Source organism: Pongo pygmaeus, chromosome 9 (genome assembly GCF_028885625.2).
Source record: "Pongo pygmaeus isolate AG05252 chromosome 9, NHGRI_mPonPyg2-v2.0_pri, whole genome shotgun sequence".
Classification (NCBI taxonomy): Eukaryota; Metazoa; Chordata; class Mammalia; order Primates; family Hominidae; genus Pongo; species Pongo pygmaeus.
The window spans coordinates 104762727-104779064 of NC_072382.2; the positions used below are offsets into that span (position 1 = coordinate 104762727).

At 34.0% G+C, this 16338-nt stretch overlaps 1 protein-coding gene across 6 annotated transcripts in view; it reads left to right on the forward strand.

Moving 5' to 3' along the window:
- Window positions 1-16338, forward strand: part of DYNC2H1 (dynein cytoplasmic 2 heavy chain 1) — a 359810-nt gene that overhangs the window by 89737 nt on the left and 253735 nt on the right. For all 6 annotated transcript variants that reach the window (XM_054438209.2, XM_063672124.1, XM_063672125.1 and 3 more), the window contains 6 exons: window positions 135-277; window positions 5194-5278; window positions 7113-7267; window positions 11285-11422; window positions 15301-15414; window positions 16009-16169. In XM_054438209.2, coding sequence (XP_054294184.2) covers window positions 135-277; window positions 5194-5278; window positions 7113-7267; window positions 11285-11422; window positions 15301-15414; window positions 16009-16169 — 796 coding nt within the window. The remainder of the gene's footprint in view (window positions 1-134; window positions 278-5193; window positions 5279-7112; window positions 7268-11284; window positions 11423-15300; window positions 15415-16008; window positions 16170-16338) is intronic.

Here is a 16338-nt window from a genome sequence, read left to right on the forward strand (position 1 = left end):
AACATAATATTGTTTTATATTGTGCTCGTTTTAAGAAACGGCTCCTACTATTTCATTTGAGAAAATTTTGATCTCTTTAACCCAGACCACGTATAGATTGCCTGATTCTATTATTATTCTTATATATTTCTTAGGAATTCAGCAAAACTTACATATTGTCTTGATAATGGATTCTGCAAATTCAAACTTCATGATAAACTGTGAGAGTAATCCAGCTTTGCATAAGAAATGCCAGGTGTTGTGGATGGAGGGTTGGTCCGATAGCAGTATGAAGAAAGTAAGTTTAACAAATATTAAAAAATTTAAAAGCACATTTTATTTTTGAAGTTATTGATTTTCACAACTTCTCTTTGGTGTTGGTTATAACATCACCTTAATTATGCCACCGAACATGTCTTATGTTTGGAAATGTCTGTTTTCTTCGTACTCTTGCATCATAATTTAGTTGAATATAGAATTTTAGATTGAGGATCATGTTCTTAATTAAGGACCCCAGAGACAACTATACTTTAAAATTTTATGGCTTTAATTAACTAGCCTATTACAGGCTGTCTTATATTTTTTAAAAATCATAGCAAGTATTTAACAATTAAAGAATTTTTAAATCCTTAAAAAATATCATTGCTATACTGTGTGTTTGGAGGGGGATGAGTTAAAGTGTGAACTCATAACACTATCTTAACTGGAAGCCTCTTATTTTACCTCATTTGAATAAGTAATAATTTTCAACATTGTTTCTTTAAGTGATATTCATATTCTCAATCACTAATTTCTTTATTTTTCTATAAGAGATGTATAGTTTAATGCCTGTCATGATTCAGAGTAAGGAGTGTAATTTGAGATAAAAGACATGGTTTACAGATGAGGTAATATTTTAGTTACTGAAAGATATTTTAGCTTGAGGAGGCCACATGAATAAGAGGCATTCATTAAGAAGTAATTATTGGGTGCTTAGTATGTACCACTGTTCTATATATGTTGAGGACATAGCAGAGGAAAAAAACCCAGAGAGAAATCCCTGCCCTCATGGTGTTTACATTCTTCTCAGGTATATCTGTGGGGCAAGCTTTCTAGGTGAAGATCCTGGGTAGAGAGCATGTCTGATGATTTTGAGGATCAGTAAGAGGCCACTTCACCTGGAGCAGAGTGACTGAGGGGAGAGTTGGTGAAGATGATGTCAGAGAACTAAGAGGAAACCAGTTAGGATGGGGCTTTGTAAGCTACTACACTGTATAGGATTTCAGCTTTTCCTGAGAACTAACTTACTTTTGGATGCTTTCGAACAGAAATATTCTGACTCATTTTTTAATGGGATTACTATAGTTTCTGTGCTGAAAGTAGACTATAGAGGGCAATGGTTGGAGCAGTTACAAATGACTGCAGTAATCCAGAGAGAAAAGGATAGGTTGGGCTAAGGATGTAGTGGTAAGGTGGTGAGAAGTGGTTGTATTCTGCATATGTTTTGCAGTAGAAACAACAGGATTTGCAGTAGAAACAACAGATTGTAATAAGGTGTAACAGAAAGTGAGGGGTCAATGATACTTCTGAGTATTTTGGCTTGAACAACTAGAAGGATGAAATGCCCATCATTCGAGACAGAGGAGACTGTGAGAAGAACATATTAAGATGAGACTATGAAGCCTTCAGTTTTAGATGTGTTAAATATGAGATACCAGACATTAAACTTATAAGTTTGAGAAGGCATTTGGAAATAAAAGCCTGGAGCTCCAGGGGTCAGGCATACAGAAAAAAATTTGAGGAATTATCAGAGTGCAGGTGGTATTTAAATCTATAAGAATGAATGATATCACCAAGAGAGTAAGAATAAACAAAAGAGAGCAGTGATCCAAGACTGAACCCTAGGGCACTTCAACATTAAGAAACTGGGGAGATGAAGAGGAAGAACCAATGGACACTGAGAAGAAGCTGCTAGAGAAATAAGAAGAAAACCAGACAAACATTATATTTTAAAAACCAAAAGAAGATAGCATGTCAAAGGAGGAAAGTATGATGAACAATGAAAGTAGATAAGGACTAGGAATTGATCATTGGATTTAGCAACGTGGAACTCATTGGTGACTTTGATAGAGCAGTTGCAGTTAGTAATGGAAAAAGCCATATTGGCGTATGTTTCAGAAAAAATGAAAAGATTGGAGACAATGAATGTGAGTACACTCTTTTAAGGAATTTTGTTTAAAGGATGAGAGAAATGGGTCAGTAACTGGAGGAAGGAGGGGTAAAAAAATAGGTGTTCTTTTCCCCCCGCCAAGACAGAGTCTTTGCTCTGTCGCCCAGGCTGGAGTGTGGTTGTGCAGTCTTGGCTCACTGCAACTTCTGCCTCCTGGCTTCATGCAATTCTTCTGCCTCAGCCTCTCGAGTAGCTGAGATTACAGGTGCCTGCCACCATACCTGGCTAATTTTTGTATTTTTAGTAGAGACGGGTTTCACCATGTTGGCTACGCTGGTCTGGAACTCCTGACCTCAAGTGATCCACCTGCCTCGGCCTCCCAAAGTGCTAGGATTATAGGTGTGAGCTACCGTGCCTGGGCCTGTTTTTTTTTTTTTTTTTTTTTTTTTTAAAAAAAGATGGGACACACTATAGTATGTTCATATGCTGCTGAGAATGATTTAATAGCGAAGCAAAAAACATGTGATGCAAAACGGGGAAAAATTGCTAGAATAATATCATTGAGTAAGTGCACAGCAAATGGATCTAGTGTACCAATGGAAGAATTAAGGATCGGCATTTCCTATGAGAATGGAGGAATCATTTGTGATAACAGGAAAGAAAGCAGAATAGAGGGGGATAGATCCAGGTAGGTGGGCAGGTATGGTGCTGGGAAGTTTGGGATACTCTTTTCTGATTGTTTCTATTTTCTTAGTGAAATAGGAAGATTATTCCCCGAGGAAAAGAATGAGGGAGGAGGCTTTGGAGGCTTAAAGAGACACAAGAAGACATGGAAAACAGTAGTTTGGGAGAGTGAAAGAGGGAAAGGATTAGGAGAATGGAGTATGATAGGATTCACTTGAGGTTAGTGATCATGGAGTTCAATAGAGACCAAACAACATAGTTGTGTGTTTTTTTCTCAAGCCATAGGTGCTCTGATGAGTGCAGACCTTGAGTATGTGGTGACTTAGATTTGACCAGAATTGGGACTTTGGTGCTTGAGTATGACAAAACAATTGAAGGCAAGAGAGTTGAGAATATTTATAAGAATATAATTATTTTGATTTACCATGGAATTTAAGTTGGTAAGGTGGTAAATTAGGATAGGAAGATGGTGAATGACAGTGAAGAGGTGGTCAAATTGGTAGAGAGTAGGTTTCAGTGGAGTTTCAGGATTTTGATGTTGGAAGGGAGTAAGCTGGGAAGACAGGAGTGTAGTGACAGAAGAATGGGATGTTTGAAAGTGAGATTATGGAAGGATTTCACTTAGTGATAATTACAAAATCTCATGATTTGACTGTGTAGGTGAGTGGCTGACAAAAGGGCGGTGGCTAAGAGAAGAGGCATCTAAGGAATTGAGAGGTAAGGGTATTAGAGGGATTATCTATAATGGATATTGAAATTGAGAATAATTAAGAAGGTAAGACAAGGATTGTGTTGGAAAGAGTGACAGTGAGCCAAGAGCTAAAATTATTTGCGGAATGAAGAAATGATTGGACTGGTAGATGCCTGCACCATGGAGGGTTAGTGGTTACTCTAGCCTGATAATATGAAAACTGAATTTAGGGAGCTTAGTGAGGATGATTTTGAAGTAGTGATGAAGTACAAGAGGGCACTGCCTCACTTGCAGGCCCAGGGGTTCAAGGACATGATATTGCATGGTGTGCTTGGGAAATAGAGAGTTCATGTGGCTGCTGCACAGGGTATGTGGAACATTGTAGTGGGAAATATCATTAAAAGCCAGACTGGGGACAGATAAGGAGGGGAAGTGTTTAAGTGCCATGACTTTGAATTTTATTTAATAAGCAACTAGCAGCAATTCAAAGTTAGTGTGAAGGGGTTGATAGGATCCATCAGTTTTGGATATGTTGATGTATGAAAATGTTAATATATGTTATATATTATGTTATGAATATGTTAATATATGAAATACATGAGAATATGTAATAGATGAAAATAAAGCAAATTAATAGGCTTCCTATGCCCATTCAACTCTTTAAAAAGTACCATTTTTACTTCAAGGGAAGGAACAGGGGCAAATTAGGCCAGCAGACTTTGCTAATGTAGGATATTGTTTGAGGATAGACCATTTTAAAGAAAACGAGTTCCCAAAGAAACAAATTAATGTTGATTTAAAAATATAAGTTTAAAATATTCTCACATAGATTTAAGTGTTTTGTCAGAAATCAGTGAAGGCATACTCTCTGTCACAAGAATTATGGTACATTCAAACTCTGCGTTAATGAAGACATCTTTTGGCTTACTTTTTTTTCAGTCTGAGAAATTTAAAAAATGATTTTTTGACCTGATTACCGAGATCACTTGTATTTTCCTCTTGCTGGTAATTTGAGCTCTATCAGGTGAAAGAAATTGAAGCTATTTGGCTTAATTTAAAATTTCAAAATTGTTACTTTAATTTTTTTTCAGGAAACTAAACTTTCTTTTGTATATTCTAAAGTAGCATTCTTATAAGGTTATCTTTAATAATAATGATATCTGCTTATGAAACTGTATTTGCTTATTTACAGTAGTGGCAAAATTCCAGTCATAGTGAGAATATACTTTTTAGAATGATGAGTTATGAAATTATTGATTATAAAATTATTTTTATTTACTTTTAGTTTTTATTTGAAAAAGCTGAGAATCCTTGCTACCCCACTATGCCATGAAGGCATTTTACTAGTTTTATGCCAAATAAAATATTTTTATTATTGTATGTTTTTAAATGGCATGGTGATTATTTTCTAATTCAATCCAAATTGTAATTTCCTTTATTTCATATAGTTTTACCATTTCAAGTGAGCTTTTCCCAGTGTGCCATTGCAATCAGTTAATGGTTGATATGTGTCAAAATGTTGTCTAGGAAATCATTTCTTCTAAAGATTTCTGTGTTACTTTTGTCTCTTAGTCTGGAATGAATCCTAGAGGAAAAGTACAATCAATACTGACTTTTTTTGTGTTAAAGGTTTTTAACTTATGATATGGGACTTATACTTTTTCATAGTGATTTTCTTTTTATGTTTTAGATACCTGAAATGTTATTCAGTGAAACAGGTGGTGGAGAAAAATACAATGATAAAAAACGAAAAGAAGAAAAGAAAAAAAATTCAGGTAGTATTTTGATGAAATCAGTTTGATCTGGTTTTTATTTATGAAATAATTGCCATTTTTTAATGCTACAGATCCATTAAAGATTCATGATTATAAATTTGAATAATGCTAAATGTAACAAAATTAGATTTCTTCTGATGCAAACAAAATTTTGAAGCCCTTTTTATTTTTAAATTAATGGTTATATCATTTAACCTAGAACCCAACGGAATATCTACTGTGTGAGTTCAAGAAGTTTAAAAATTATTTTTCTGACCTGAGTGATTTGAAGGACCTACTTAAATTGTTTAGAGTCTTTGGCAAACACCCTAAACTTTTCATATTAGCTTATCACTTAGATATGGCACAGAAATCTATAATTTATATATGAAAAAGTTTTATGACATTCTTTGAATATGGGCTTAATCTTTTCTTAACTATAATATTCTCATTATTTTCTCTTCAAATTAATTTTGATTGTGGTCTTTATTTTTATACCATAGCTTATTAACTTATTTATTTATTTAACCATCTAATAATCAAATATTTATTGAACTTGTTTTATACTGTACTGGGCTGGATATTAGAGATCACTTAGTAGCTCATAGTCCAGTGATAGTGAGAATTGTGTTATATATAAACATAAATCTGTGATATAGCAAGATAAGTGATGGTAGAAGTTTATATGAAATAATTGGAAAGTAAAACTTCAGACTAGCAGATATTATAGGAAATAGACATTGCCCAGGCAGGCAGCTTGAGAAAATCATTCTGGTTAGAGTAAGTAACATGGGAAAGGTTTGGAAAAGTGAAACAGGCATTTTATGAAACTATAAATAGCCTAAAGGGCTGAAACATAAGATGTATAAATAAGTACTAGATGAAGAGGGAGGAAAAGGTTGACATGGTCAGGTAATGAAGAGCTTTCTGCATTATGCTAAGGAGTCTGGATTCTAACTTGCAGGTGATAGGGCATTATTGAGAGATTTAAAAGGAGATTTTACCAGAGTTTTGTTTTAGAAACAAATATCTTTATATATCCCTTTCTTCAGTTATTGGAAAATAGATTGGTAATAGGAGAAACCAAAAGCAATTACATCACTTTAGAAGTTTGTTGTAGTAATCTAAGAGAGACAAGATGAAGGCCTAAACCAAAGAAGAGGTAATAAGAATGGAGGAAGGAATGGACTTGGTGGATATTAGGAGGTAATCTAAATGAGACTTGATGATTATGTAATGGCTGTGGCACACAAGAAGAAGAAAGAGTCAAGGATGTTTTTTGGGGTTCTGTCTTGGAATATTCATTACAAATTGATTTCATTCACTGGGGCAGGGAATACAGATGCAAATTGTGTCGGTGAGAGGAATATGTGTTTGATCATGGATACATTGAATCTAGTGTGAACTTATTCTTAGCTTTTTGGCTTTTGAAGTCTTCTTTCTCCCTGTATCAAATGGGAGTGGATAGGTATTTTGTGTATTGTTTTTCTGTTCAGCAGATTGTATTTAGCTCACTTTTGGATTGCTGTACATGTGTTATATAGTCCCAATTAATTTATATGTTATGACGACATGTAGATTTATTTTTCTTGCAACAATAAAGATGTTCAGGGGAAATATATAACAGTATATAGATGCTACTAAAACTAGATAATTCAAAATTCCTAAGGAAGATGGGAGCTGTGAATAGTTGTCTAGGAATGCCTGTGCATCTTTAAGCAAAGATGCTATCTCATATTTATAATTATATAGCATGGAAGTATCTTGTATAAAATAACTATCATTAGGATATTTTCTCTTATTTTTAATGAATCGCACATATAATAAGTTATTTTTATTTTCTATTTTTTTCTAGTTGATCCTGATTTTCTAAAATCATTTTTATTAATCCATGAATCTTGTAAAGCATATGGTGCTACACCAAGCCGATATATGACCTTTTTACATGTGTATTCTGCCATTAGTAGCAGCAAGAAAAAGGAATTATTAAAAAGACAAAGTCATTTGCAGGTATAGTATTGGTAATCTTGAATTATTTTATCTATATATAGGAAACAAGAGTTTTGTAAATCACAATGCTATGTTGCAGGTGGCATATATCTGGTATTAATAAATGTACTGTATTAAAAGCCTTGGAAAACAGTCTCACTTTCCTACCTATGTTGCCCTGTAGGTTTTAGTGATGATTTGTATTTTTTTTTTTAATTCTCTGGTTATTTCTTTTCCTCGCTGGTTGGCATGTATGGATTTTTGATAGCTTATGGTACTCTCTTTAAGAGTCTCTTTCACATGAAAACATTTTTAGAAATTAAGAAAACTCTGTTATTCAGCATAAGATGATACAGTGGACTTTGGGGACTTGGGGGTAAGAGTGGTGTGGGGAGGGATAAAAGGCAACAAATATGGTGCAGTGTATACTGCTCTGGTGATGGGTGCACCAGTATCTCACAATTCACCGCTAAAGAACTTACGTAAGCAAATACCACCTGTACCCCAATAACTAATGGCAAAATAAAATAAAATAATAATAAAGAAAAAAGAAAACCCTGTTATTAACTGAAACATAATGTCCAAGATTATATTTTATAATAACCTTTAAAATTAAGATTATATTTTATAAAGTAATGTTTTCATCCATGTCACTTCACTTAGTACATTCTGAACAGTTTTCTTTCCATATTTCTTTAATTATAGAGCTTTAACTTAAATGTGACATTAGAATGTCAGCCTCTGAAGTTGTTAGAGAACATTTCCTCTCCAAAGTTTTAGTTTCCCTTTGTTAGGGTAATAAAGTAGGCTCCATCTTAATTGACATAATTATCTTAATCATTTCTAATGATTCACTTTCATTTATATTAAGGTACTAAGTATACGGGCTTTGGGGAGGGTTAATTTCCTGATTTAGTTCTCTATGGTACTTTGGATAAATTACTTTAACTTACTGTTTTGCAGCTTAATTGGGTCAATGGTAATTGTATGTGAGTGTATTAGATAAAATTCATATGGAAAAAACTTAGCTTAATACCTGTACTTTATGTTGGGTGCTCAATAGATATTAGTTACATTCCTTTTTTGCCATTACTCTTTCCCCAAGTCTTCTGATTTGTTAGGTGACAAAAACATGATAGAAGGTACAGAATTTTTTTCATGTACATCCTTGGGTTCATTATTCTGTTGTTTGGACAGTAGGATGGGGTACCATAATGGCCAGGCCAGGGTGAAATGCCTACTCAAAATGCAGGTTAGGCAAGTGAATGACAGCCCACCAGAACCATATGTGAGAAAGTCTCTTACAAGAAAAGTGAATATTAGACAGACAAAACCAAGTCATGTCTACTGTAAAAAAGAGTGACCCTTGAGTCCTTTTTCCCAATCAGTGAGACTGAAATTAGAAAAGGTTTAGTGAGTTATCCCTTGGTTGCTATTTTCTCTCCCATCTAATATAATGGTAAAAAGTGTTTTTTATTAACCAAACACCGCATATTCTCACTCATAGGTGGGAGTTGAACAGTGAGAACACATGGACACAGGAAGGGGAACATCACACTTCGGGGACTGTTGTGGGGTGGGGGGAGGAGGGAGGGATAGCATTGGGAGATATACCTAATGCTAGATGACGAGTTAGTGGGTGCAGCGCACCAGCATGGCACATGTATACATATGTAACTTACCTGCACATTGCGCACATGTACCATAAAACCTAAAGTATAATAATAATAATAATAATAAAAAAGTGTTTTTTATTAAGTTCAGTGTTTAAACTATCAAATATATATTTATCTGTTTAGCTTTTCTATGATGCTTTTTTTTAAGACATGGATTTATTTTAAAATGTTATAGATAATGATAATTTTATTGATATTTATGGGGTACATGTGATATTTTGATTCATACAAGAATGTGTAATGATCAAAGGGTGATTAGTGATGTTGAACATTTTTTCATATACTGTTGGCCATTTGTGTGTCTTTTTTTAAAAAAAATCTATTCAGATCCTTTGCCTGCTTTTTAATGGAATTCTTTGTTGTTGTTGTTCAGTTGTTTGAATTTCTTGTATAATTTACATATTAAGCCTCTTGTCAGATGAACAGTTTGCAAATATGTTCTCCCACTTAACAGGTTGTTTCTTCACTCTGTTAATTGTTTCTTTTGCTGTGAAGAAGCTTTTTACTTTAATATAGTCTCATTTTTCTATTTTCATTTTTGTTGCCTATGCTTTTGAGGTCTTAACCATAAAATATTTGCCTAAACCAATGTCCTGGAGCATTTCCTCAATGTTTTATTCTAGAAGTTTTATAGTTCCAGGTCTTTTGTTTAAGTATTTAATTCATTTTGAGTTGATTTTTTGTATATGATGACAGAGGGAGGTCTAGTTTCATTCTTTCGCATGTGGATATCCAATTTTCCCACCACCATTTAATGAAGAGGGTGTCCTTTTCCCAATATATCCTTTGCTGAAAATCAGTGGACTGTAAATACATGAATTTATTTCTGGGTTCTTTATTCTGTTCCATTGATCTGTGTGTCTGTTTTATACAAATACCATGCCGTTTTGGTTACTGTAGCTTTGTAGTATATTTTGGAGTCAGGTAGTGTGATGCCTCTAGCTTTGTTCTTTTTGCTCAGGATTGCTTTGGTTATTCAGGCTCTTTTGTGGTTTCAAACAAATCTTTGGATTTTTTAAAAAATTTCTGTGAAGAATATAATTAGTATTTTCATAGATATTACATTGAATCTGTAGATTGCTTTGAGTAGTATGGCCATTTTAACAATACTAGTACTTCTTCTTGCTCTGTTGCCCAGGCTGGAGTGTAATAGTGCTATCTTGGCTCACTGCAGCCTCTGACTCCTTGGTTCAAGCGATTCTTATGCCTCAGCCTCCCGAGTAGCTGGGATACAGGCAGGTGCCACCATGCCTGGCTAATTTTTTATTTTCAATAGAGACGGGGTTTCATTATGTTGGCCAGGCTGGTCTGGAACTCCTGACCTCAAGTGATCCAGCCACCTCAGCCTCCCAAAGTGCTGGGATTACAGGTGTAAACCACTGCACCCAGCCACAATGCTAATACTTTTGATCCATGAGCATGAGATGTCTTTCCCTTTTTTTTTTTTTTTCTATCTTTTTCAATTTCTTTCATTGGTGTGCTGTAGTTTACCTTGTAGAGGTCTTTCCTCTCCTTGGTTCACTTTATTCCTAGGTGTTACTTATTTTTTGTAGCTGCTGTAAATAGGATTGCCTTCTTAATTTCTTTTTCGGTGAGTTCATTATTGATGTATAGAAACATTGCTGATTTTTCTGTGTTGATTTTGTATCCTGCAGCTTTACCAAATTTGCTTATCACTTCTAAGAGTTTTTTGGTGGAGTCTTTAGGTTTTTCTAGATATAAAGTCATGCCCAGCTATAAAGAGGGACAATTTGACTTCCTCTTTTCCAATTTGGATGTCTTTTGTTTCTTTCTCTTGCCTGATTGATGTGGCTTGGACTTCTGGTACTATGTTGAATAGAGTGGTGAAAGTGGGCATCCTTGTCTTGTTCAGTTCTTAGAAAAGGCTTCCAGCCCACATTCAGTGTGATGTGGGCAGAGGGTTTGTCATTTTTGGCCTTTATTATGTTGAGGTATGTTCCTCCAATGCCTAATTTTTTGAGAGTTCTTGCCTTGAAGGTATGTTGAATTTTATCAGATGTGTTTTCTGTGTCTATTTTGATGATTATCTGGTTTTTGTCCTTTGTTCTGTTGATGTGATATATTATGTTAGCTGATTTGCATATGTGGAACCATTCTCTGTGATGCTTTAAAATTTGTTTTTCTTTAAAACCTCTGTGGGATCTTTAACTACATCTTAATGAGTATCATGTGAAATAAATTGTTATAATTAGCAATAAGAAAAAACCTAAGTCTACTTGCTACTGTTTTGTATATACACACTTAACATGTTTGCTTGATTCTTTTCTATAGGGCTTTATTTACTGTGTGTATGTAAAATTCCTTTTTTAAAATATTGCCAATCAATATTTTATTGATGTAGGCTGGTGTATCTAAACTAAATGAAGCTAAAGCTCTTGTGGATGAACTGAACAGAAAGGCTGGAGAACAAAGTGTGTTACTTAAAACGAAGCAAGATGAAGCAGATGCTGCCCTTCAAATGATCACAGTGTCAATGCAGGTAATGTTTAGAGTGACCACAAAAATGAAAACAACAGGGAGAGCATTTATGCCTGCTTGTCAGTCAGTGAAAAATAACATTTTCACTTAGGTGGATTTCAAAAATATTGCTTATTCATACTGAGTCAGATTGATATTATGTCCTTAAGCTTTTGTGGAAGGGCGTGGTATTTTCCTATATTGTTTAGACTGATAACTCAGTGCATTCAGTTGACCATGTGCAAATTATGTAAACTCTTTTTATATTTTAAATTGGCATGGATCTGTCTGTAACTGATTTTATTTCTTATACTCTGCCAGTTAGGTTGGTATTTCCTTTTATTTTTCTTAGAATTCTCTCCTTCAGGCTTTGAGAGTTTTCCTTGCTTTTAATTTTCTCAAGATTTATGAAATGTTTTTATTCTTTCAGTACTTTCATGATGTTTTGTATTTTGATTATATATTTTTTGAGCTGTTGCCTTTGTTTTGTTGAACGCTTTCAAAGGAGATTTCTCTGAGTTCCTTCCTTGCCCCAGTATTTTATGTCTGCATGCTCTTTCAGGATGATCTTGTTCATTATATTGCTCTTACTACCAACTACATATAACTGTTTTCAAATTCATCTTTTTTATTCTTTATCCTAACTCCTCTTATTAGCTTCAGAGTTACTCAATTACTGTCAGGGCATGGTCGCTCATGCCTGTAATCCTAGCTCTTTGGGAAGCCAAGCGGGAAGATCGCTTGAGCCCATGAGTTTAAGACCAGCCTGGGCAATATAGTGAGACCTCATCTCTACAAAAAAAAGTAAAAATGAGCTGAGTGTGGTGGCACGTGCCTGTAGTCCCAGCTACTCAGCCTCCTGAGGTAGGAGGATTGTTTGAGTTTGAGAGGCAGAGGTTGTACAATGAGCTGAAATCATGCCACTGCTCTCCAGCCTGAGTGACAGAGCAAGACTCTCAAAAAAAAAAAAAATTCAATTTTATCTGTTAAGCATGTCTTCTTGGAAGTCTCTTGGGCATTACAATTTGAAACAGGTTCAAAACTGAACTTATGACTTTTTTTTCCTGTATTTCTTTCCTCAGGTTATGGTACTATAATATACACTAATTATTTAAAACAGAACTTATAAATTATATTATACTGAGACTTTTGTTACCTCATCCCTTAATGTAATGAGTCATTAAATTCTGTCAATTTTATTTCCCTGACTATGCCTCAAATATGTTTCCCCATCTCCATCTCTGTGACTGTTACCTTGTCAACTAGGCACTAGTCTAATGCCTCTTTTATGAAAATTAACTTTAATATTCATCAGACTAATGTGTATATCTCAATTAAAAAGTAAGTGGCATGAAAAATCTTAACGAAGTTATGAGACTTAGGATTTCAAGTGTCACTTTTCAGTAATCATAAGGCGATCTGATATTAGTGTCATATTAGGCACAGAGATCACTGGAATGTGGTCAGTTGATTTTACACAAAAATGCCAATTAAATGGGGAAAGATAGTCTTTTTAAAAAATGGTGCTGGATATTTAGATATCCAGGTAGAGACAGAAAAAGACCAGAGCATTTACCTTTTAACTTACACAAAAATTTACACAGCGTGGATGATGGATCTAAGTGTAGAACATGAAATTATAAAACTTAGAAGAAAACACAGGAGAACATCTTTGTGACCTTGGTGAGGCAAAGACTTGTTCGATGTGATATCAAAATAGAAAAAGAAAATTGATAAATTGGATTTCATCAAAATGAAAACTTCTGCTCTTTGAAATAAATTCTGAAATGAAAAGGCAAGTCACAGACTGGGAGAAAATATTTACAAAACGTATATTTGATAAAGAACTTCTATTCAGAATTTTAAAAATACTACAACTCAATAAGAGCAAAAACAGAAATCCAGTTTAACAATGAACAAAAGATTTGAGCAGACCATTTATGAAAGAAGACATATAAAGGGACGGTAAACACATGAAAAGATGCTTAATTTCATTATCATCAAGTAAGTGTAAGCTAAAGTCCCAGTGATATGCTGCTACATATCCACTAGAATGGGTAAAATAAAAAGACTGAAAACACCTCAATCTAGTATGGCAAGGCGGTGTGGAGCATCTGGAACTCTTATAATTGCTGGAGGAAATGAATGATGCTACAGTTACTTTTCGAAAGTTTGACACAGTCTCATAAAGTTAAACATATCTTAGTACGTCAGCCAGCAGTCCCACTTTCAGATTTTTAGCTAAGAGAAATGAAAACGTGATAAATCTTAGAAGCATTACACTTAAGTGAAAACAGCCAGACACGAAAGACTGTATACTGTATGATTCCTTTGTAAGAAATTATAGAAACAGCCAAACTACGATAGAAATCAAATTAGTGAGTACCTGACCAGGTAAGTAATACATCAGAAAATGTAAATATAATTTTTATACTGTAAAATTTTAACATATTTTTTTCTGAAGGTATTTTGGAACAAAATTAATATTAATATTTACTTAATGAAGACAGCCATTTTTATTGTTAAAAAATCTGTCAATTATTTTGGCCTCGAAAGAGTTATTTGAAATATCAAAAAGTAAACACTACATAAAGGATAACACTGTTGATTACCATGTGTTTATAAAGGAAAATGTTCGGCACTATGTGTGCTTTGCATACTCTCTGGCTGGTGACATTAGTAATACACATTGAGTATGTGCTACTTTTTTCTCTGCGCTGTTCTGAGAAGCGATATTTCTAAGACTGTAGCTAATTTTATTATCCAGCAGAGACCCAGGAGAATAACTATGCGTCTCATAAGTTAATAATTTTGCTTAATTATAAATAGCAGATATTTCTGTTTGGTATTTTGTAGAAAGTACCGTCTGAAGAGATAGCTTAAATACAAAATTGTGTAACTTCTAAGGCTTGCAATTCTAGGTTTATGGCCTAAAGAAAGTGCAAATTAAATGCTATACAAACTCAGAATAGAGATACCTTCCAATTGGAACAGGAGGTTAATAAAAGAAGGAATCCATGAGCTATGCCTGGGCTGTTTAAGTGTTCAATATGTTTTATTATGATTATTTAAGAAATTATGCATTTCAGGATCTGGGCATGGCAGTACATGCCTTTAATGTCAGCTACTTGGGAAGCTGAAGTGGGGAGGGCCCCTTGAGTCTGGGAGTCTAATTAACATAGTAAGACCCTGTCTCAAAAAGAAAAAAAGGAAAAAAAACCTCAGAATGACAAATATATACAAAGATGTTCAACCTCATCAATAATCAAGGAAATACAAATTAAAATCTTACCTTGAAAATTATGTATTTCTGCTGGGCGCAGTGGCTCACGCCGCTAATCCTAGCATTTTGGGAGGCTGAGGTGGGTGGATCACAAGGTCAGGAGTTCGAGACCAGCCTGGCCAACATGGCGAAACCCCGTCTCTACTAAAAATATAAAAATTAGCTGGGCATGGTGGTGGGCACCTGTAATCCCAGCTACTTGGGAGGCTGAGGTAGGAGAATCACTTGAACCCAGGAGGTGGAGGTTGAAGTGAGCTGAGATCGTGCCATTGCGCTCCAGTCTGGGCGACAAGAGCAAGACTCCATTTCAAAAAAAGTTAAAATTAAAAAGGAGAAAATTATGTATTCCTATCTTGTTTAAATTTTATATAAAAAGCATTTATTGCTTTGCTAAGTAGAAAAAAATTAAAGCACTGAAACCTTTCTGATAGAAAATATGGAGTAAAATATATCATTGGTTTCCCAGGCATTTTGGAAACTCTCTTGTCGTAGATTCAAAACTAATATTAGGAAACATTTAATAGAAAATGTTATTTTGAAATGTTATATTTTGGATTTCATGCTTTTAAATATCAAGCATTAAAATTGATTGGAATGCCACTTAAATATTCTTACAGGATGCTAGTGAGCAAAAAACAGAACTTGAAAGACTGAAGCACAGAATAGCAGAAGAAGTTGTTAAAATTGAAGAAAGAAAAAATAAAATTGATGATGAATTAAAAGAAGTACAAGTAAGTTAAAAAACATTCTAAGATCCATTTACATTTTTGCTTACCAGTTATATGTAGGAATTTAAACATTATTTGTAACTCAAGTTGTTTTCTCATAGTATTATAAAATGTGGTTTTCAACCAAAATATTACTTGTAAAAGAGAACAAGAAGGAAAGCCTTCCAGAAAAAGTATAAATTAATGGATGATAATTAAAAATAATCTTTGTTTTCCATGAGCCATATGGTTTTGATTGTAGAGGGAAAAAATGTGTTAGATAAATTAAGATATACTGTTAAGCTCTTTTTCTCCAGTTGATTAAATAAGCCAGCTAGTCCTAAGATATAAAGAGCCTCTTGAAAATGACAAATTGTCTCAAAACAAGTTAGATTTTCCAAATTAGATTATTGCAGTTGTGGTGGCAAGAAGTCTTACAGTCTCAACTTGAACATTTTTAACACCTTGTATGATTTAAAGCATTTTGATATTTTAAGAGAGAGGACGTTAGTAACTATAGTCATTTTGCATAAATGACAATAGAAGATAATTTTTCAAGAGTTAATGATTTTAAAAAATATATAATTTGAAGATAAAAATGGCCTTTTTCTCTTTTAGCCTTTAGTCAATGAAGCTAAACTAGCAGTTGGAAACATTAAGCCCGAATCACTTTCAGAAATTCGCTCACTGCGCATGCCACCTGATGTAATTAGAGACATTCTTGAAGGAGTTTTAAGGTTGATGGGTATCTTTGATACATCTTGGGTGAGCATGAAAAGGTAAATTTTTCAGTTTGTGAAAAATATTATTTCAGCAATGAATGACACATTCTTTCATAGTTTTAAATATTTCTTATATTGTTTTTCAAAATGCACTTCATCTAAATACATGGGTGTACATTTTGGCTTGAAATTTCAAGGTATTCTATGTAATCATATATCAAGATCT